This window comes from Zeugodacus cucurbitae, chromosome 4 (assembly GCF_028554725.1).
Source record: "Zeugodacus cucurbitae isolate PBARC_wt_2022May chromosome 4, idZeuCucr1.2, whole genome shotgun sequence".
NCBI lineage: Eukaryota > Metazoa > Arthropoda > Insecta > Diptera > Tephritidae > Zeugodacus > Zeugodacus cucurbitae.
Genome location: NC_071669.1, coordinates 20,048,954 through 20,070,328, shown reverse-complemented (window position 1 = coordinate 20,070,328; position 21,375 = coordinate 20,048,954). Strand labels below are relative to the sequence as shown.

At 34.9% G+C, this 21,375-nt stretch overlaps 4 protein-coding genes and 1 long non-coding RNA gene across 6 annotated transcripts in view; 3 read left to right on the top strand and 2 right to left on the bottom strand.

Annotated features, from left to right (window-relative positions):
• LOC105216597 (unconventional myosin IC) overlaps positions 1-4,905 on the bottom strand; it is a 37,912-nt gene extending 33,007 nt beyond the window's left edge. The window contains exon 1 of the mRNA XM_011191189.3: positions 3,865-4,905. The gene's annotated coding sequence lies outside the window, so the exon portion shown is untranslated. The remainder of the gene's footprint in view (positions 1-3,864) is intronic.
• LOC105216610 (syntaxin-12) overlaps positions 1-9,175 on the top strand; it is a 42,974-nt gene extending 33,799 nt beyond the window's left edge. Inside the window, exons 1-3 of one of the 2 annotated variants that reach the window (XM_011191201.3) lie at positions 7,070-7,229; positions 7,882-8,594; positions 8,659-9,175. In XM_011191201.3, coding sequence (XP_011189503.1) covers positions 7,946-8,594; positions 8,659-8,837 — 828 coding nt within the window. In that variant the 5' untranslated portion in view covers positions 7,070-7,229; positions 7,882-7,945 and the 3' untranslated portion in view covers positions 8,838-9,175. Of the gene's footprint in view, positions 1-7,069; positions 7,230-7,881; positions 8,595-8,658 lie in introns of those variants that run through there. The other variant, XM_054230327.1, reaches the window with a different exon arrangement.
• Positions 9,176-9,477: 302 nt separating this feature from the next.
• Positions 9,478-10,217, top strand: LOC105216517 (uncharacterized). Its single transcript, XM_011191054.3, has 2 exons — positions 9,478-9,660; positions 9,773-10,217. Exons 1-2 carry the CDS (start codon positions 9,567-9,569, stop codon positions 9,985-9,987), a joined length of 309 nt encoding a protein of 102 aa, XP_011189356.1. The 5' UTR covers positions 9,478-9,566; the 3' UTR covers positions 9,988-10,217.
• Positions 10,218-14,367: 4,150 nt separating this feature from the next.
• On the bottom strand, positions 14,368-18,205 carry LOC128921830 (uncharacterized). Its single transcript, XR_008471136.1, has 3 exons — positions 18,134-18,205; positions 17,246-18,072; positions 14,368-15,934 (listed from the first exon to the last, which is right to left on the bottom strand). It is a non-coding gene; the product is annotated as an uncharacterized LOC128921830 (long non-coding RNA).
• Positions 18,206-19,536: 1,331 nt separating this feature from the next.
• On the top strand, positions 19,537-20,681 carry LOC105216511 (uncharacterized). The gene is made up of 3 exons (XM_011191039.3): positions 19,537-19,697; positions 19,771-19,986; positions 20,121-20,681. Exons 1-3 carry the CDS (start codon positions 19,619-19,621, stop codon positions 20,579-20,581), a joined length of 756 nt encoding a protein of 251 aa, XP_011189341.1. The 5' UTR covers positions 19,537-19,618; the 3' UTR covers positions 20,582-20,681.
• The last annotated feature ends 694 nt before the right edge of the window (positions 20,682-21,375 follow it).

Genomic DNA, 21,375 nt, shown 5'->3' with positions numbered 1-21,375 from the left:
TTTTCGTTGGTGCAGAAAATTTTTTATTATTATTTGATTAAAGGTGAGCCAAAGTGCGGCTATAAAATGTTGGCTTTTGATATTTTCCTTCGCGCTTTTTACCAGCTCGTTAAAAAAAATTGCACAGAAATGGGTGACCTACATAAGGTGGAGGTGAACTTGAAGCAGCGGTGAATATGGTATAATAATTATAAATAGATAAGTATATATTATAGATTTAAAGTAATATTTAAGGATTGTTCTTTAATGTTGTTCACTATAAATGACCCATTTATTGCTAAGAACAGACTATATAATAATGTTCACTTATAAGTCTATTTATCAAAGCTCCAACAAAGCTTCTAGGAAAACCAACAGTTTTCAAAAAATCTGACTTAACCTAAAATAATCTAACATAAGGATCATTTTGTCTCAAATAAAAAAAATAATTAAAACACTAATCCAAGTTACCAAAATAAAATCAGGCGATTTGTATAACAGTGTATAATCCAATTGGAATATATCACTTATTTATATTTCACCACAGTATCTCAAGCAACTCGTTAAAACATTTGAAATTAAATTCAGAAATAATAACTCGCTTAAACGTGTCTTCTGCGTCTTAGGAGTCGCCTTTGATTCGTCACTTTTTGGCTTGCTTACTTATCGGTATAAACACTTATTTGATTATACCAATTTATACCAGTTCTATGTGCGATTCTCCACATTCTATCATTTGGCGAAACTAGACGTTTCTAAGTGTTCACTGTTAATTGAAAGCTCCATAGCATACCTTACCACAAGTTCTATACTATATTAATGCTCTCAGTTACAAAGTTGTTCTTCCCTTAGTAAATATTTTTTTTTAAACTCTGTACCTCTTCTAAGTGGAAGTTTTAAAGATCGGAGTAAGCTGATAAAATCTCCACTAATGTATGCGTATTTATGTCGATCATGTTACAGATCTAACCTATGAAAATGAATTATCAGCTGTCTCTTATTTTGTAAACTGTTATTTTATGCTGTGAGCGATTGGTACAAAAAGCTTTCTGGCTCGATTTGGATCATACTCACTAGCTATCAAGTAGAAATTTCGAAATTGACTACCAATGCCGATTATTCTTAATAATAATATCAATAACTTAACTCTTTTACTTCTGTTAGATGTTTGGACGACTTTCTCGCCTCACATCATAAGAGAAAAGCAGGGACTTGAAAGCTCGACCACTTAAAAGAACTTATCCCAAATAAAGTGAATTGCTTCGGGGCGGAGTGAGACCATTTTAAAACGAATCATTCTCTATGATGTAAAATTTCAATCTCCAAAATTAAAAGAGATACAAAAAACCCAACCAACACTTCAAACCTTTCCACTGATATGACATATGCCCTTCAATGAACGGCAAACAAAGATACGATTTATTTCATTAGCAATTAGCTATATCAGAAAAAAACACTTGTAAATAAATAATTTTATTAAATAAGTTCTGTTAATGAAAATAGTTTTATATGTACACAATTCTAATACAACAAAGAATATAAAATACAGTAATCGCGCAGCAAAACCACATTTTTCAATGCGCTGATTACACAAAGAAGTGGGTATTTCACAATTGAAAGTATTTATTATGAATCATACAACCCTTTGTCGGACCATATGTTTCAAATAAATAATAAAATAAATAAGTAGATTATTTGCAATTTTTTCCAGAATATATATTTGAACTAAAAAATACAAAAAATTTAATCAGCTTAGAAGTAAAACAAAAAATATTTAATTTTGGTTGGAAATAAGATATTCTTATATATTTAGAGTACTCGGGAATTTAAAGAATGTCTTTGTGCTTGTTGAAATTCTTTTCAAAACCGCGATTTCTTCGCTGATTATATTGTTTTTATTCCAAATATTAAATCACGAAAGTTTCTTGAATTTGAACCTGATGAATTCAACTGTTTTAAATGTGGTAAAGCTTAGGTTTATTTGATACCAGACCATCAATATGATTTTGCAAATAATTTAAATAATAATGTTGCTGCAACTAGTAGTCAATTTTTTTTTTGAATATTAGTTCCCTTTGGTACGCTGAGGAGGTTTGTAATGAAAATGAGAGAAATCGGACATTGCCACGCCCACAAAATGGCGGAAACCGAAAACCTATAAAGTGTCATAAATAATGTTATGAAAGTAGTATTTGGCACAGATGGTCACATTAGTGAGGGACATATTTGGGTGTCATTTTCTTTTGAAAAGTGGGTTTGGACCCGCCCCCAAATAGGTTTTTTGTATATATCTCGCAAACCAATAAAGCTATATAAACCAAACTTTTTGGAGTCACTTCCCTTACGTAACCCGTTATAAACCATAAAAGTAGACGAAATCGGACAATAACCATGCCCACCTCCCATACAAAGGTTATGTTGTAAATTACTAAAAGTGTATTAATTCACTAACGGAAAACACCAGAAACACTTAATTTTACAGAAGAAAATGCAGAAGAAAACTCCAATAATTTTTTTTTTAAATAGCCTTCGCCCAATTATAGGTCAAAAACCATATCTCAAGAACTATCAAAAATGGTTAAAATCGGATCATAACTTCCCGTAGCTCCCGTAGTTCCGATATATGTACCTAATTATGGGTTTTTTAAAAATACAATGGGCTTAATGATTTATAAATCGGGTAGTATGTGAAATCTTTCTGGCAGCATGTGTATTCCGTGACATTTCAGTTTTGAGAATAAGTTTGGGATGCAAACAGATCTCTACAAATATTTTGTTGGGTTAATGTTGACACATATGTCCAAGATCGATATAAAACGATTTAATCGACCAGTGCTCGACCCTAGAGACATCTATTGGAAAACGGCGGAAGCAAAGTTGTAGACCTAATAGAATTTTAGGAACTATCCTTACCAATCCTATGATTGGATGCATGATTTATGCATGGATTTACAAAATGATACGATACTATATATTTGTGCTTTTTTGGCAATAAATCGACTGTAGCGGCACATAGCGAGACAGACATTTCCTTGATCAAACATATTTAGTAATAAATATTTCCAGAATTACATATTTCCAGAATTATTGAACTCGATTCAAAAATAATTTGATAATTATTTGTCTTTAGTGCGCTATCTAGCGTACTTACACTTTACAAGAACATTATCGGGCTTTCATAAAGTTTACTTGAATAGTCCATCAAAATCTCACACTCATTTCTATATAAATTTTTGAATATTTTTATAGTTAATATCTAATTTTTTTTCAAATCTCCACTTTATTCACATCATAATTAACCGAGCAATTTAGCGCTTAAAACAACAGCAATTTTCTAATTTTATTGCCACATTTCGTGGCATTTCTTCTAACAACTTCATTAACCAGTCCAGCAAACCAAATATGAATATGTTTAATTTGTTTCAACACCGGAAACAGCAGCACTCAAGCTTTGTTTGCATTCATATTGCTTTTGTTGTTATTTTTTTCATATATAGTACATATGTATGTCATATAAAAATTGGCGAAAGCAACAAGTCGTTGCTAAAGTGTCGCCGAAAGAAAGTAACTGTCTACACAGCTTTTTAAACAATGTGAATTACAAGCGGTAAGCGCTTAAGCCGCATGAGGAGTACAAGGTTTAGAAATAATTCTTGAGTACACCCACATGTCTATGTATGTATGTTTCTTTGTTTATATGCATGTTTGTGTGTTTATTTGTAGTTTTGACATACCTACGCACTTTCTTTGGGCTAAACGCTGGCTGGTCTAAAAGCTATTGAATATGCATATGGCTAAGTGTTTCAGCTGTCTGAAAGTAATGTGTATTCAACATACATACGTAGGTACATATGTATCTTATGTTTGTATGCAAATTATGTTTACCTAATTTCAACTCCAATTCGAACGTTTTGAAGGCGTCGACCGTCTAGGTGCTTGATTTTTGTGGCTTAATTGGACTCCCTTGCTGACGCTTGCTGCTTGAAAGTTGACCGTGGAAATTTGTAGTTGTTGTTGTTTTTATTATGTTTTCTTATTGGTGGTTTTATTTTTTTCTTGTTGCTATTATTTTTGTTTTTATTAATATTGTTTTTGTAATTTTTTCTTGTTGTTGCTTTTTTAATTCTTATTATTGTAGTTGTTCTTCTTTTTGCAGTTGTTGTTGTGCACTTTTGTTCGTATTAGTATTTTTTATCGCTGACTTTGGCCCAGTAGCCGCTGCTGACTTGCCAGTGTGGTCGTACGCTTTGGTATGCGGGCGCGCAGGGTGCGTTCAATTTGTATGCATATAGAAATGTAACCGTCAATTTGTTCGATTCTACCTTTATTGTTGTTTTTTTTTTAGGGGGGCTTATCTTTTATTTTATACTTTTTGCTGATGACAGCTTTTGCAACACAACTTCGGTTGAATTCAATTTCGTGGAGGTTAACAACAACACTAAACGGACATTATAATAATTATTATTTTTTATTCAAAATATGTTGTCGTTGCCAATTTTGGTTTCTTAACATAACAACAAAAATCGTATAAACACAAATTAATCTCTAATATTTTAAGCTTTTTTATCAATATTTTTTCAATTAATACGAAATTCAATTTCCACAGAATATATCACGCACGTTTAAGGCACAACGAGTTAACGAGCAGAGACACTCAATTCATTAGGGACTCACTAGGAAATACTCTCTCTTTAACACAATTGAATTTTATAATTGTAATTCCTGTTTCCACAAAAATTTTCACAACTTTGCACTTTTGAATTTTGCCTTTTCGCCTGTGCTTTTTATCATATGTACATATGTATGTGTGCGCGTGTGACTCCTACCGGCAACAACGCTCTGCTGTTAAAACGTTTACTTGCTGCGAAAGATGAATTGTGACTGACTGTTGCCGTTGGCCGTTTGGCTCGTTTGCGCGTCGCTGCTTTGCCGCCAACTTCTTGCCGTGCAGAAAGCAGAAATGCCTGGCCGCTCGTATGCGCGCGCGTATCTTCTTTGCTGTCAGCTTTTGGGGCTTTTTATTCGTTATCTACAAGTGTGTACTTGTGTTTGTTGTTGTTCGTTTAGTTTTGAATTTGTGTTTCTTTGCTTTAATTTGGCAAGCACCTATGCTCGTTAGCTTTTGGCTGTTGAGTCGATAAGGCAGTGTGCGCGCACGACTTGTTGCTCTTTAGACTCGTGACATGTGCTGTTTTTGTTGTAAACTACCCTCTGAGAAACGAGGTACTCTCGTTACCCTTATGTTGCATGAGCTTTTAAGCTTTTTGCTTATTGATGCGATCGTTCATTTACCCCTAAATGGTAGATGGTAATGCAGATCCAGACCCTGTAGGAACTTTAATCATTTTCAGTATAAACCCTTGAGCAGTAAAATGTCTTGCTATTATTTTTGGTTTGTCAACTTATTAAGATATATTACTCAACATAAAGCTTTATTAGACTATAAATATTCCCAATTATTAGATTTCTATACATTTAAACTGATATCTTTGTAAAAAATTGATATAAGATCGGTTTCATCTATAGAATTGAACTTGTTTAGATTTTTTTTTTAAATTTTTTGTCGAATTTTAATTTTTCTGATCCAAAATTTTTAATAAACTTTAAGTCTCTTCATGTCTAAGAGATCTTCCTTATATTTTTGTTGTATCCAATACAATTTCACAATGGAATCTACGCGTATCTTTTGATGTTTTAGATTAAGTAGAAATGGCATGTAATTTTTTTATTATTATTAAAATCTATACTTATTGGCTTGCTTTCATTGTTTTTTCAGTAGATTATGGGAATAACAAAATAAATAAAAGTGTTGAAAATAATATGCCTTGGTTAGTATTTATGAATGCTCATGATGACCACAACTTAATCAGATAACTTGATTCAGGTTTGAAGTTTTTCTTGATACAAGACAAATTATTTCGGTTCTTTCAATGATCTTTTGTGAAAATATTACATGCTTTGTTGGGACCAACTCTTTAGAAACGTCTGTTCCTTAAGGTATAATCAAAAATTTTATCTTTCCGACAAAATAAAAATAATCATTAATCTCTCCATTCGTATACCGAACTTGGCTAGCATCTTCCAAGCGGAAGTACTAGGCAAAGAGAAGGCATTTGAAGCTCTATTGCCCAACTATGAAAGGATACATAAGGCAACCATATACACAGATAGACAGGCGGCGTTTTTAGCCTTGTCGTCGCCAATGACTAACTCCAGCGTAGCCCATAACTGCAAGAGGGTATTATGCTATCTAGAAGACAAATTTCAACTAGGCTTTATCTGGTTTCCCGACCACAGGAACATCGGCCATTTGGTGAACATGCAATGAAAATGGGTATGCCCTACAATAACATTTGCGGTCCGACACAGGACACTTGGAATTTATCGGGCATCAAATTGTGAGTGGATGTCTACTAAGTAGAACTGCATAAGTAGCTTCATCGAAAGTACAAAATGATTTGAAAGAAAAGATGAAACGTGAAGCAGTAGCATAAAGGTCTACGATTAATCCAAAAAACACCTTGTGCTAATAAAATATATACCTACACTCCTATCTACGTACCACCTTCCTTAAAAAGTATAATAGGGTTTTCGCACAAGAGTTAATTGATCAATTAACTGGCCTTTGCTCGATTCGAGTGCTGATCTAGATCGATTTACCATACAAAATACAAATTTCATTTGGTTGAACAGTAAAAACAGGTATAAATCAGATCGTTAATCGAGTAGCCGGCTGTACAAAAGGCGGAAACTGTTTCTCAATTATAATCCCACTTAATTTGGCTGTGAGAAATGGCTATAAACCACAATGGTTCTTAATAAACGTTTGGTATTGAAATATAAGGCAGATTTGCTTATTTATTTTTTTAAATTTAAATATTTAAAAATATTATTTTTAGTAGCAATTCTTTAACAATGGTATCAATTAATAAACAGTTGGCACGTACATACTACATAAATAAGTAAATTGGAAATAATTTTTATTTTTTTCACTCGTGACTTGAATTTTAATTCCCTCCATTTGCAATTTGTCTTACAAGGTCATTGCCAGTGCTGCCCATCATTTACACAAACTTACCGTAGTCCGGCAACGTCATTGCAGCAAGTGTCATTATTTTGTGTGGAAATGGGTTTATTTTCATTGCTATCGTACAATCATTATTAAGCCAACGAATTTTTCCACAAAAATAACAACTTGTTTAGTTTGTAAATAATTCCATATAGTGCTTTAATCAATAAGTGCGCTGCTGGTAAGTATAAATTAGCAAGACGAATATTATTTTCCATAAGTATGCAGTGACTAATTAGGCCTTACAAATATTTTAACAAAGTACTAGGGAAAACCAAACAAAAGGGGGAGTTGGGTGGAATGTGATTAAAGATTAACTAGTATGACAAACTAAAAAATCCATAACATTTATAACAAATTAACTGCACGAATGTGTTACATGTGTAATAAAGTTGAAGTTGTTAATTCTATATCGATTAGCTGATAGTGAGGCTGATGCGCAAATATGTGTGTTTACTGCCAAGAAGCCATAAAAGTCTTCGACTATCTTGACAATGAACTCTGCCAGAAAACAAAGAGTCAATGTACGCAGCATGTCTTATTAATGAAGCGTATTAGTATGAAATATGATTTCCATAGTATATCCTATTAATTCAGCTTAGAATTTGATATCAATTGCATTAACTGTTGCATGAATCATTAACTGAGCTGCGGGCGTTGCTATTAGTGGTTTGTGTGGTCGCGCTATGCAAGCTTGATTTGCCTAGAATGGAATGTAGTGATGATGTTTCCTTGTGCATAATTGTATGCATACATACATACAGCAGTGCAGTGCCGTTATCGTTTCTTTTCATTTGAGTACTCATAAAGTTCTTGCATTGATTTTTTTCTAGCACACAATACTTACATTGAATTCTAACGCAGTCTTTGTGCGCATAGCGCTTGTGAAACACCGTGATGTCACGCAACTTAAACAATCCACCCGTTGGGCATCGTGATTATGGCGCTACATCGAGTAGCACCAATGCTATTATGCCTGATGTGAGCTTCTCCGGTTTCAGTCCTACTGAATTTATGTCGCTGAGTGAGGATATTGGACAAAATATCAGCGCAGTAAATTCAAGCTCACGACAATTAGAGAAAATACTCAAAGTAATTGGTACACGACGGGAGCAGCAGGCTACACGTAACAAGGTGCATAATATACATGCCGAGGCAAATACGCGCATCGATACGATCAGTCGTGATATACAACGATTAACGGCGGTGGTTAGGCGTGGTGACAAACAACAGAAGCTGCAATTGGAGAAGTTGACAAATGATTTTCGTAATGTTGTGGAGAAATATTCATCGGTGCAGAAGCGCATCACTGCGGCTATGCGCCAAAGTATTGAACAGTTGGGCGCTCAACAGGATGATCAAGCAGAGGCAGAGCGTGCGGAATTTCTACAGCAGCAGGCACAGATAACGGCGGGATTACAATTCGAACAGGATATGCTGGTGGATCGCGAACGTCAGCTGCGTCAGATTGAAGCTGACGTGCTAGACGTGAATGCGATAATGCGCCGCGTCTATGATATTGTACAAACACAGGGTGAACAAGTTGGTAAGTGAATGAATTTGGTAAATATTGTGTATTTAATTTTAATATATTTCACACATTTTTGCAGAAAATATCGAAAATAGCGTTGAGAACGCTGCCACAGAAGTGGAATTGGGACGTGAGGAATTAGCTAAGGCCTCACAGTATCGCCGTAGCTATCGTCGCAAAATGCTAATACTTTTAGCCATCGCTGTGATAATAGGTTTAATTGTGACGGGCATTATTGTAGCAAAGCTAACTAGTTAATTTGTTATTCTATATTGTATGTACGTGTTTATATGTTTAGATGATTACAATACAATTACATAGTATGTGTTATTGAAATTTAGTCTCAACGGACTACCTTTTGGCGAACAAAGTGGGCCAACACGCACACAATTAATTACGACTATACGCTTCTACAAGAGACATGTGGTCATCTAATATTTTATATTAATGTAAATGTATGTTTAGTAGTGTTGATAATAATGTGTAAAGATTAAGGAAACCATATGAAAAACAAATGCTACAAACGAATGAAATACATAAATATGTTTAACCAATAAATATAATACATATTCGCTTAAAAAATCTATGCTTCGAAATGAGAGGTTTTTGACATTATTTTTGTGCGGGCTGTTTTAAAAAAATAACCTTTTTTGCGAAAAAGTTCTTCACTTGTATGGTTAACTGTTTCTGGACACTGTTTGTTGACTATATAGTCAATTGGTATAATCCTATAATTTTGGAAATAAATATAAGAAAATTAACAATTTTAATAAAATATTTTAAAACGGTATAATTTGAATATTCGCTCTGGCGCCTAAAAGTATGCCCCACCCTTTTGTTTGCTGTTAACGAAATTGGCAGCACAGACAAGTAGAAAACAGCTGATTTTGACACAACCGCCAAACAATCAGAAAACAACGTGTTACATCTACTAAATATATTCAAACATAAACAATCAACTGAAGCTGAATTATTATAAATATTAAAATGGTCCAGGGAAAGTTTAAAAAAGCCAAATTACCAGCCAGCGTTCAAAAGAAAGAAAAGCAGAAAAACGAGAAGGCATTTACGAGGAGATCCAGTGAGTATTCTAAAAAAGCTGGCTTAGTTTGGAACTGCTAACTCATCAATGAATGAATAAAATATCTCTCTGCATAGTTTTACTTATTTAAATATATTTTCTTTTCTCTCAGATGCACCAATTCAGCCGAAAAAGGCCAAATTCAATGAACAGCAAAAAATAAAAAATGCCATTTCAAAAACTGTAAACAAATCAGTTGAAAATGAATTGCGCTCCCGTGCTGTTGAGGGAAAAATTAAACTGAGCAAAGCACAGGAAGCGGTGGCAAAGCATCATCAGGCGAAGGCTGCAGCGGAGGCTGGCTCTTCAACATCCGCGTCGTCTTAACTGCGTTATTTTGGTTAATTTCTTATAGTTAAATTCCAATTTTGATTGGTTATTATAATAGGAAATTATGAATTCAATTGTATAAATGCACAAATACACACAGTGCACACAGTGTATTTACTTACATACAAACATGTATGTATATATATATTTGTGTATTTATATAGAAAATTGTATTTATGCCTTTTATAATTGTTAATTAAAATAATATTAAGAAGTATTAATCATAATTTTGAACAATTACTTAAAATTTTGCAAAGCGGGTTAATACGTAAAAAACATTTTTGTTCTAAACACTCAGTTAAACATTGTTTCTAAATTTCTATTGTAAAATTGATAATTTTTGTCTAATTTGAAGAGACCATAAATGTTCGGATCAGGAGTCTAGAGTTTGATCAGACCAGTATATTTTTTACTTCTCCGTGCTTGAAAAGTCAGTTCAATGAATCTATATTTAATAACACAAGTATACACGGTTTTGGATCTGGGCAACCAAAAGTGGTTTCTATGACAGTTGATGACACTGAATCCGAATCTTCATTTCGTTTTTTAAGATTGATTCTAGTTTTTGAAATAATCAAGAATTTAATTTTTTATGATTTTTGTCAAATAATATTCATTTTATTAACTTAAAAGTAACATATCAGAAATGAAGATTGGTGGAACTTTGCCTTTTGTATTGTTTAGTATCTGTTTCACGTATTAGAGTCCAACAGTAGTCGCTCATCATGCCTTCATCCCAAAATCCTTGGTATCTTCTTTCAATGTTGGCTAGATCTTGGTGTAGCCGCTCTCCTTGCTCGTATCACTCAAGTTTTCGGGGAAAAAATCGAGATGGGAATGCAGAAAATTGATCTTTAGAGACATTCTAGCTCCAATCTTTCGATAATTTTGCAACTTATCGCCAATAAGTTCTTTAAAATTAGGGGATTTGTGATTACCAAGAAAGTGGTGAACGATATTTTGAAAAAATGCCAATGCGGCTGCTTCATAGGGCGATAAACATTTTGTAAATTTTTTATCAGCCATTAATTTTCTAATATCGGGTCCGACAAATATTCCTTCTTTGATTTTTACATATGACAATTTAGGAAACAACTTAACTAAATACTGAAAAGCCGGTCCTTCACGGTTTAATGCTTTGATGAAGTTCTTTATAAGGCCTAGGTTTAACGTGAAGAGGTGGCAGGAAAATGTCTTGTGGATTTACAAGTGGTTCAGCGGAGACGTTTTGCTGTTTAGGCTCATATTGAGTACGACTTTGCCATTCTTTTCCCACATAATGATGTTCAGTTGCGCGGCTATCCCACAAGCATAAAAAGCAACAAAATTTGGTGAATCCAGATTGCATCCCAGTTAAGATACCAAATACAAATAACTTTCGGTATCCATGACTTATGAGTGTCTGCTACTCTGAAACCAAAGTAGTGCAGCTACGCATCTTTGAGCGCATTTGTTATTATTTTGCCACTTTTTTAATCATATAATTACCACAAACGTAACATAAACACTTTGAATCAACTTTGCAACACTGTCTCTGCATTTTTATTTGCTCTAATCACTTATTTTATTTTACTGCTACAGTTGAAATGACTGATCAAGCAGTGCCTGTAAGATTGGGAGAATTTTCCTCAATCGGTATTTAAGTACTGTGCTTGCAAATTGTGCTTGTAACAGCACAATGGTGCTAATATGCGAGAACTCGGAAACTAGAATCAATCTTAAAAAACTAAATGCATATTCGAATTCAGCATATCAAATATAGTTAAGAATCGTTCTTATCTGCTCAGATCCAAAAGTTGACCTGAATTTGTAAACTTGTGTAATTTGTCCATTTTATTGTCTGAAGAATTCCGTGATGAAGCTTTTTGTGCCAAAGACTGGTTCCGATGCAACCGAACATTTCTCCACAAGTGATGGCACAGCTCAAATACAGTATTTGATAAAGTTTTATTTCGCTATAATCATTGGTTCTTAATGTATATAATATAAAGTGAACGAATCATATGGAATTAAAATAGAGTTATATGGAAAGTAGGCGTGATTGTAAACCGATTTCGCCAATTCATCTGTGTCATCAAGGTGCCCAGAAAATATTACACACCGAATTTCATTGAAATCGGTCGAGTAGTTTCTGAGATATGGTTTTTGACCCATTAGTGGGCGACGCCAAGCCTATTTTCCATTTTTTTAATCTGAGTGCAGCTTCCTTCTGCCAGTTTGTGTTCTTGTGTAATATTAAGTGTTTCTGATGTTTTCATTCTTTGTATGGGAGGTGGGCGTGGTTATTATCCGATTTCAACTGGAATCCGGAAGTGACTGCAGAAATTTTGGTTCATATAACATATTAGGGGGCTGGGCAACGACCACTTTCCCAAAAAATTATATTCAAATAAAATAAATTTGTATCCCCTGCCTTCTCCGCTACTGTTTTTTTTTGTTTTTTTTTTTCAATTTATTACTAATGCGCCCAATGATGGCATAGTTGCAGGAAATTGTAGTTACTTTAACTCAGTTAAATGTAGGCTTAAAAGATTCACCCCCCTTAACCTTAGTAATTTTAGATACTCGTACAGCTATGCACTCGCTTCATCCGTTCTCAAGCAATTTTAATCAGAGATCGGTATGATTACATCCATGTTTCCAGTTGAGGAGTATGAAAGTAATTTTTATTTTGTTTAACGCAGACGCGGGTCGTGTCTTTGACTTCAAGCCTTACAATATGAGAAAATCTAAATCCTTCTGAACAAAAGACGTAGCAACATCGTCGAAATGGATCGATTATTTTTTCAAATTGTAAAAAACTGAATGGTTATGCCAACTGCTGACTTACCAACCATATTACATTAAAATACAGCTTCCACAACTTTCTTTGCAATGAAAAGGGTCGACACCAACGTGAGTGTTTGAGAAACTTCTCACCTTATCGGCTACTTGAACCCCTCAGGTGTGATTGCTGGCACGCATTGAGGAAGTACTAAAATTTTCTCAAACAAATAAACGGAAAATACAGAAAATATGTGATATGTGATATGTGCTCTTTGTGCGTATGAAAAGGGGCTGCCCCATCGAAACTACCTCACTCAACCACCTGCTGAGTGTTGGTACCACATACGCTCGCTGCACTTACGACAAATCTCCTATCGAAGGAGCCCCAAGCTTTGCGACAAGTAGTAAACAATTGCATGCTCACTTCCGTTTCGGGTGGCTGAAGAACATGGCTCCGCTCACCCCTCCACCACGACATATGTGAAATCACGCATGTGTGCATATTAATGGGTAGTCGTATGCTCGGTGGCGTTTATTTTCAGATTTCGGCATTATTTCAAATAATTGCAGGAATAGTTTCGTAACAAACTTTCTCCTTTGCACACTGATACGACGAGCAAAAGCTTGCTGGCAAACACGAAAAACTTGGTCAAAGTAACTGCTTGATAACGGAAGCGCGTGTGGGAGGGGTTGCGGTAGGCGAAAATTACCGAAAGTTACCGTTGCTGCTGCTGCTGTTCGGCAACTTGCTGACTCCCTAGCTCCTATACGACACCAACTTAACTCCAACCGATTCGACTCGTCTGCACTCATCTCAATGGGAAATCTTGCAGAATTGATAAGTAATATGCGCGCACTTTCCAAATTTATTCATTGGTTATGGCGGTTGGAATTCGAAATGCGCAAAATTCGGCACAAACATGAAGTTGCTGCATTCTGTAGTTCTAGTTGTGTGGGTGTAGGTGCCACACTAGCGTCCCTCTGCCGCCCACAACTCATGTTTATGCATTTACCCGAGTGAATATTTTACATTGCGTTTTCCGTTTTTTTTTGCTTAACTTTTTGGATTTGATTTTCGTTTAAATCGAATTTGAATTGCTGGCATGAAAAGTTGATTTTGAGTTTACGGCAAAGTCAATATTGACGCTCGGTGGTTGGGAAAATTAAGCGAATAAATGCAACGGCATGATTTATATAAATGAATATTCAAAGTTATTGGTTGCGTAACGCAAAAGTTGATTTCGAAATGAATGAGTTTTTGGTTATTTATTTAAGTTTATGTGAAAGTATACATTCGTTAAAGTTAATATTTCCCGGTATTAAAAATGAAAAGTAAATAAACTAGATGGTAGTGCATAAATCTTTGGTGATGAAATGGAAGAATTTAAATTGATAGATAGTAAAAAATAAATATTTTTTGATGTTCGAAATTTTTCGAAGTTCTTGCAAAATGTTAGATCAAATTGAATTAAAAATAAATTAGAACTAAATTAAAGAATAATCTAATAATAAGGCTTAAACAAATTTTTTATATATTCGAAGTTCGATAATTCGAAGTTCTTGCAAAAAGTCAGTTGAAATTATATTAATAATAAATAAATACTAACTTAAGGATTAATCTAAAAATGGCTTATACATATTTTTTATGTTCGAAAATTTTCGAAGTTCTTGCAAAAAAATTAAAATGAAAATTATATTAGAAATAAATTATAACTAAATTAAGAAATATTCTAATACTAAGGCTTATCATATGTTTTTAATGTTTCGAAGTTCTTGAAAATATATTAAAAATAATTTATAGCTAATTTAATGAATTATCTAACTTAGGCTTATATTTGGAAAATGTACTACTAAAGATTTCGAATTTGAATTTAAAACTCTAAAGTACATCTATTTTAAAAATTCCGGCCCTAAGTGAGAGAGTTTTGGAGATTTATGGAGTATTTCTTAATGCATGATTTTAACCATGTATATTCCTTTTAAAGGAATTCTATACAGTCGAAACAAGGGTATCAATGAAGTGACGCCAGGTCACTTTCCACTTGGTCTTTCCATCTGAATGGAGGTTGTCTGTTTCCGCGGCTTCTCCCAGCTGGCAATGCATTGAACACTTTCAGAGCTGGAGTGTTTTCATCCATTCGTACAGCATGCCCTAGCCATCGTAGCCACTGTCTTTTTATTCGCTGGCCTATGTCAATGTCGCTGTATAAATCCTACAGCTCAACGTTCCATCGTCTGCGGTATTCGCCTTTACCAATGTTTAGAGGACCATAAATCTTGCGCAAAATTTTCCTCTCGAAAACTCCTAGTGCCGTCTCATCTGATGATGACATCGTCCTAGCTTCTGCACCATAAAGCAGGGCGGGAATGATAAGCGACTTGTAGAGTTTGATTTTGGTTCGTCGAGAGAGGACTTTACTTTTCAATTGCCTACTCAGACCGAAGTAGCACCTGTTGGCAAGAGTGATTCTGCGTTGGAATTCGAGGCTGACATTGTTGGAGTTGTTAATGCTGGTTCTCAAGTAGACGCAACTATCTACAACTTCAAAGTTATGACTGTCAACAGTGACGTGGGAGCCAAAACGCGAGTGCGCTGACTGTTTGCTTGGTGTTAGGAGATATTTCGTCTTGTCCTCATTCACCACCAGAACCATACGATTCGCTTCCTTATCAAGTCTGGAAAAAAGCAGAACAAACGGTTGTTGCTTCCGATGATATCAATATCATCTGTTCCGATATAAATTTTTAGAGACATATTTTATATGATTTAATTCGACTCTTGATCAAACGCTTGACGTTTAGACTTTTGTTTGGACGACTGTCTTCAACAATTGGTGTGACATCATTTTCAATTATTCAACAAAAAGAAGGTTCTACTAGTTCAAACTGTCTCCGAACGTCTCAACAATTTTGTTATAATTTTTCTTTTGAGAAAAAACTGGAGTTTCTTCTTTATTTTGAAAAGTTCTTTTCCATTATTCACCAAATAGAAGCTACTGTAAATCCTAAACTGTCCCATGAGGTCCCATTGATTTTTGAGAGGTGTTCTATGATGAAAACACATTTGAAGGTTGTCAGCTGATTGTAATAATTTTTTTGTGATATAGTCCCCGTCTGTGACCGAGCCTAGGGGCCAATTTTTTTTTTTTTCAAATATACGCCTCTTATTTAGATTCATCTATAAAAGAAAGAGCTTTTAAAATGTGAGTTTAAGCTTAGACCGAAAGCAAAAAAATTGACTTGGGCTTGAGCTACCTTTTTAAACTGTTTAAATTACTGTGACACGACTGTTAGTTAATGCTCTCTTTTCTAACTGACTAGACTTCTCTCTTTCTTTCTTATTTATTTGTAATTATTCTCGCCTGTATATCTTCCACAAATTCTTTTCCTCAAACTTTAAGAAAAAGAGATAATATTGTTATGATCCTCGAATGTATGACATTTTCCACAACTCGCTTATTCTATCATGTAAAAAAATAGTGCGACCAACTAGTAAGCAACTAGCTCTAACCAAAAAATATTTTAAAACTTGTTGTTTTGACTACTGACTTTATATAGTTATTATCGCTTTGTTTTTGTTTTCTGCTTTGTTAATTCATACAAACGTTTGTATATTTTCTTAGAAAACCCGCAAGAGTTACGGTTTGTGAATTGATAATTATGTGTTGGTTATCGCTATCAGACTCTGCTTGTTAAACGTATTCTTGTTTTATTGATTTCGAAACTACAAGAGAAGTTGATCTACTCCATAAACAGTTTTGCCATTGTTTTCGTAGATTCCAGGCTAAAAATCCGTCAAGAGAATAAATATTAACGAAATTTTAACTACTATATAGCGCATTTCCGAAACCGTAACTATATATGAAAATCTTTGGTCGTCTTGGCGTTTTTTTAAGTCGAACCTAGTGACTTGTGTAAAGGTCATTAAGGGTCTGTCATTAATTTTTTATTGAAAAAACATTTTCATAGAAAGTTGATTTCCTCAAATTAAAATAATCGATGTATCCACTGAACGGAATCACTTCCTATATGTGTAATATTTCATACCAATATCAGCTATACATACTAGATATATGTATAGTGTATAATGCTGATCAAAGCGTTGTTATTGCTGTACATACAAATATACATACATATGTATTTATTAAATATAATATAAACAAGGGAAAATACCGCGAACAAGTTCATCTGTATATTATATGTATATTGACCTAGGTAGCGCAGTTGCTAAAGATATAGTATAGTGTAGTCGTTACTGATAACACGTACATAGATAGATTCATTTGTCAAGCTACCAGTGACTCATATCTATGGTTACATAACTTTCTTCCTGGATTGCCTAGCCTGTGCAACTATATAATATCTTGAGACACAGTGCAAAAAGTGGAACTTTGGTGAGCCATGGAGAGTGGCGAATCGAACAAACAACTGGTATAAAAAGTAAAGACATAATTGAAAGTCGTTATATAATTTAAATGAGGTACCTCACCCTCTAGCTTAGATTTTTACTATAAATTTTTGTTACCTATATTTATTTAGAAATATAATTTTATGTGCCGGAATTGAAGTCCTTTATAAGAGCTAAGCGTCGATGATAACGGTTCGCAATGAGGAAACTAAACTTTTGAATAAAATTTCACTCTAATAAATATATATTAGTTCTAAATATGTTACGTATGATTAGTGATAATGTAAACAATTAAATTGTTATCAGTTTCTTTCGATGTATTCGTAGCTTTACACTGTTATACTTAAGCAATATAAACAAGTTTCTTATTAGAGAAACAGTAAGAAATGGATTTAGTCATCAAAGAGCAGATAGATTTTTAAACTTTTTCAAAATTGTATCGGTAGTTCACAATTTTTGTTAAATTCCGACTAAAATTTTTATACCAGTTTTTAACTAGTAAAGGTCTTAGATCTAAGTCATGGAAAAGAAGGAGAAAGCCCCTGTGACTACTGGTAACATATACATTTAATAGGAACAGTTTTGGAAGCTGATTCTTGTACTTGTCTTCTAGTAGAACGCTAGATAATTAAATTAGGAAAATCAGTCTAGGTTATATGGCTCTATATCAACATAAAGACAAGTACAAATAGAGAAATAAACCCCACTGGGTTTTTGAAACATTAGTCGTTTGAAATGTCTGCATTAAGACTCTATCCATAACAGGAATACCCTCAGTTCGTTGGAACGTAACGAATGGTAGTATGTCAGATGTTTTGCGGTTCAACCCAAAACTTAAAAGGCTCCATTCGACAAAGTTAAATGCCGGTTGTTATGGATCTCAGCAGTAATTGCAAATGTTTGGATATCTAGATAAGGAATATAAGTTAATTGCGGTAATCCGGCTTTTTATTATACTTTTGTTGTTACCTTTCGTCAGATTTTCATTGTAGAATAGTGTAATAATACTGTGATGCCCCTTTGCGAATGTACGATGCATCATCATGCATTGTTTTCTGGCAATTCCATCTACAGATCGTTGTTTATACTCTCGCAACAAAGTTGCTACGAGAGTATTATAGTTTTTTCCACATAACGGTTGGTTGTAAGTCCTAAAACTAAACGAGTTAGATATAGGGTTATATATATCAAAATGATCAGGGTGACGAGAAAAGTTCAAATCCGGATGTCTGTCTGTCCGTCCGTCTGTCCATCCGTCCGTGCAAGCTGTAACTTCAGTAAAAATTGAGATATCTTGATAAAACTTGGAAGACGTATTTCTGGGCACCATAAGAAGGTTAAGTTCGAAAATGGGCGTAATCGGACCACTGCAACGCCCACAAAATGGCGAAAACCGAAAACACATAAAGTGCCATAACTAAGCCATAAATAAAGCTATAGAAATAAAATTTGGTATAACGGATCGCACTATGAAGGGGCATATTTGTATGTAATTTTTTGGGGGAAGTGGGCGTGGCCCCGCCCCCAAATCGGTTATTTGTATATATCTCGCAAACCAAATAAGCTATATAAACCAAACTTTCTGCAGTCGGTTCTCCTACGTACCCCACCATACACCATGAAAATAGTTGAAATCGGATAATAACCACGCCCACCTCCCATACAAAGGTTAGGTTGAAAATTACTAAAAGTGGTTATCTCACTAACGAAAAACGTCAGAAACACCAAATTTTACATAAGAAGTGGCAGAAGGAAGCTGCACTGAGATTTTTTTACAAAATGGAAAATGGTCGTGGCGTCGCCCACTTATGGGTCAAAAACCCATATCTCAGGAACTATTCGACCGATTTCAATGAAACTTGGTTTGTAATAGTTTCCTTACATCGCAATGATATGTTGTGAAACTAGGCCAAATCGCTTTACAACCACGCCTACTTCCTATATACCAGAACTTTGAAGACGATCTGAATCGTTTACTTTACAATATATAAAGGCACTAGTGAAGATATCGGTGCAGAGCTTTGCAAAAATACTATGTTAATAGTGTGGCAGCCCCATTCTAAAAATCGCCGAAATCGGACCATAGGTTTTTAAGGCCCCATATATCGAACACGAGGACCTCGGTGCTTCTAACCTAATATTATGGTTTCCAACTTTCAATGGACTTTATACAATATATATGACGAATATGTGGGTCAAATTGTGTATTATATAATATAAATAAAGTTAAATAAATAAATTGCGAGAGTATAAAATGTTCGGTTACACCCGAACTTAGCCCTTCCTTACTTGTTCTTATCTATATTTGTTACAGAACAATTCTGTTCATCCCGCTTGTAAATAAAATTATTTGTGTATGTATGTGTAAATCTGCATATAAAAGCTTTGCGATCGCGAATACATTTGGCAGTAACGATTTGTGATCTCCGCGAGTTAAAAACAAGTTCCTCAACGATGAAGTGTTTTGTGGGCTTACTTTTGTTGCTGGTGTTGTTGGGTGTGCAAGCCTATGACTTCGATGATAGTGCTTTCAGTGCGTTGGTGACTGTGAATTTGTATACTTATTTCATTGGAATCTAATGTTATCGCTTTCGTTGACACTTTAGATGAATATCTCTTCAAGGAGCTGCAGTCTCATTACGAGGGAGAAGAGCTATATACACATAGAACACGTCGTGAGGCCACTGATGCCAAAGAGTGTGCGAAACGTAGCTGGAAGAAGGATATGCAGTGTTGTAAGAACGGCAATGTGAACGGCGATCAGTGGGAACTCTTCAAGAGTGTGAAGAAACAGTGCATTGCCGATTTGAAGGGTGAGCCAGGTGAGATAGAATAAAAAAAAGGAACATACGTAATAAAGGGAGCATGAAGGCTTCATAACATCTCGGGATCTCGCTTAGGTCCGATTGTAAATATTTAGGTAATTCATTAATTATGTTTCTTATTCACTCCGCAGCCGATCAAGCCTACGATCCCTTCGATTGTGAGAAGATGCAACAGGTTAAGGAACAAATGATTTGTATTACCGAATGCGTAGCTAAAAGGTTCAAAAGTCTCGATGAAAACGGCGATCTGCAACGTGATGCTATATTAGAGGGTTTGCGTGGTCAAATTGGTACGGTACAATGGAAGCTCGACGCTATAGAAGGTTATGTGGACAAATGTCTGGCTGAGGTGAAGGAGAAGCGCGAACAAAGACAAAAGACGGGCCAATTAAAGGAGGGGTCTTGCAGTCGTTTGCCAATAGCCTTCCATAGTTGTATGTGGCGTCAGTTCTGGAATGGTTGCCCGGCGGATTTACGCGTCGACTCGCCAAAGTGTAACAAAATGCGCGAACGCGTGGCCGATGGTGATACGCGCTTCTTTGGCAAACACTTCCTCAACAAATACTATCCCAGTCCGCGCGATGACGATTAAATTGTGCATACACATACATATATAAGTCGGAACAATATGGTTTTATTGAAAATATATGAATACATTTATTGGAAACAATTAAAAATCGCAATGAAAACCATTTTTCTCTTTTTCGTGAATTTTTAGTAGTTCTCTGTACCTTCATACCCACTCAGTTAGGCATTCCGTGCATTCGTTTGCAACAATAAATCCACACCAAAACATTGCTCTTGTGCATAAATTGAAAATCCTTTCAGCCGCATCCATTTCATTGCACTCTCATTTGCCTATCAAAGGCCACATCGTTGCATTGTAAGCGCCATTGCAGTGTGCTACAATTTGAATATGCATGAAATTTTTGACAGTCCGACCATCAACATCAATGCCCTCGCACTTGCGTGGGTTGTAAAGGTGATATCCACCATTGCAACAAATTGACTTAACAGCGTCCTTATGATTAAGTGCACACTTTGGTACTCTGTCTCTCTCTTTTTTATTGTTTTTGCAGCAGTTGTGCATTTGATGTTGCAGTCGATTAGCGCACAGTTTTTTGTTAAAGGTCCCGGTGGTTTTTTGGCAGCAAACAAGTCTCAAAACCAAGCAAACAAGCGTCAACAAAGCACTGTACAGTGGACTCATTTGGAGTGGTGATTGTATAAAAATTCAGTTTATTCTCTGAATCTGCATGGATAAGAAACTACGGCTGAACAGAACTGCTGATTGATTTAAAAAAAAGGATCATGTATCATATTACAAATTGAAAATGAGATAAATCGGTTCACATCCAAAATAGAGACCAATGAAAATATCGGAAT

Bases quoted from the DNA above. Each gene is read 5' to 3' on its own strand.
- LOC105216517 (XM_011191054.3), top strand. From the start codon at position 9,567: ATGGTCCAGGGAAAGTTTAAAAAAGCCAAATTACCAGCCAGCGTTCAA. The intron at 9,661-9,772 runs GTGAGTATTCTA...CTTTTCTCTCAG, and splicing joins GGCATTTACGAGGAGATCCA to ATGCACCAATTCAGCCGAAA.
- LOC105216511 (XM_011191039.3), top strand. From the start codon at position 19,619: ATGAAGTGTTTTGTGGGCTTACTTTTGTTGCTGGTGTTGTTGGGTGTG. The intron at 19,698-19,770 runs GTGCGTTGGTGA...TTGACACTTTAG, and splicing joins CTTCGATGATAGTGCTTTCA to ATGAATATCTCTTCAAGGAG. The intron at 19,987-20,120 runs GTGAGATAGAAT...TTCACTCCGCAG, and splicing joins CGATTTGAAGGGTGAGCCAG to CCGATCAAGCCTACGATCCC.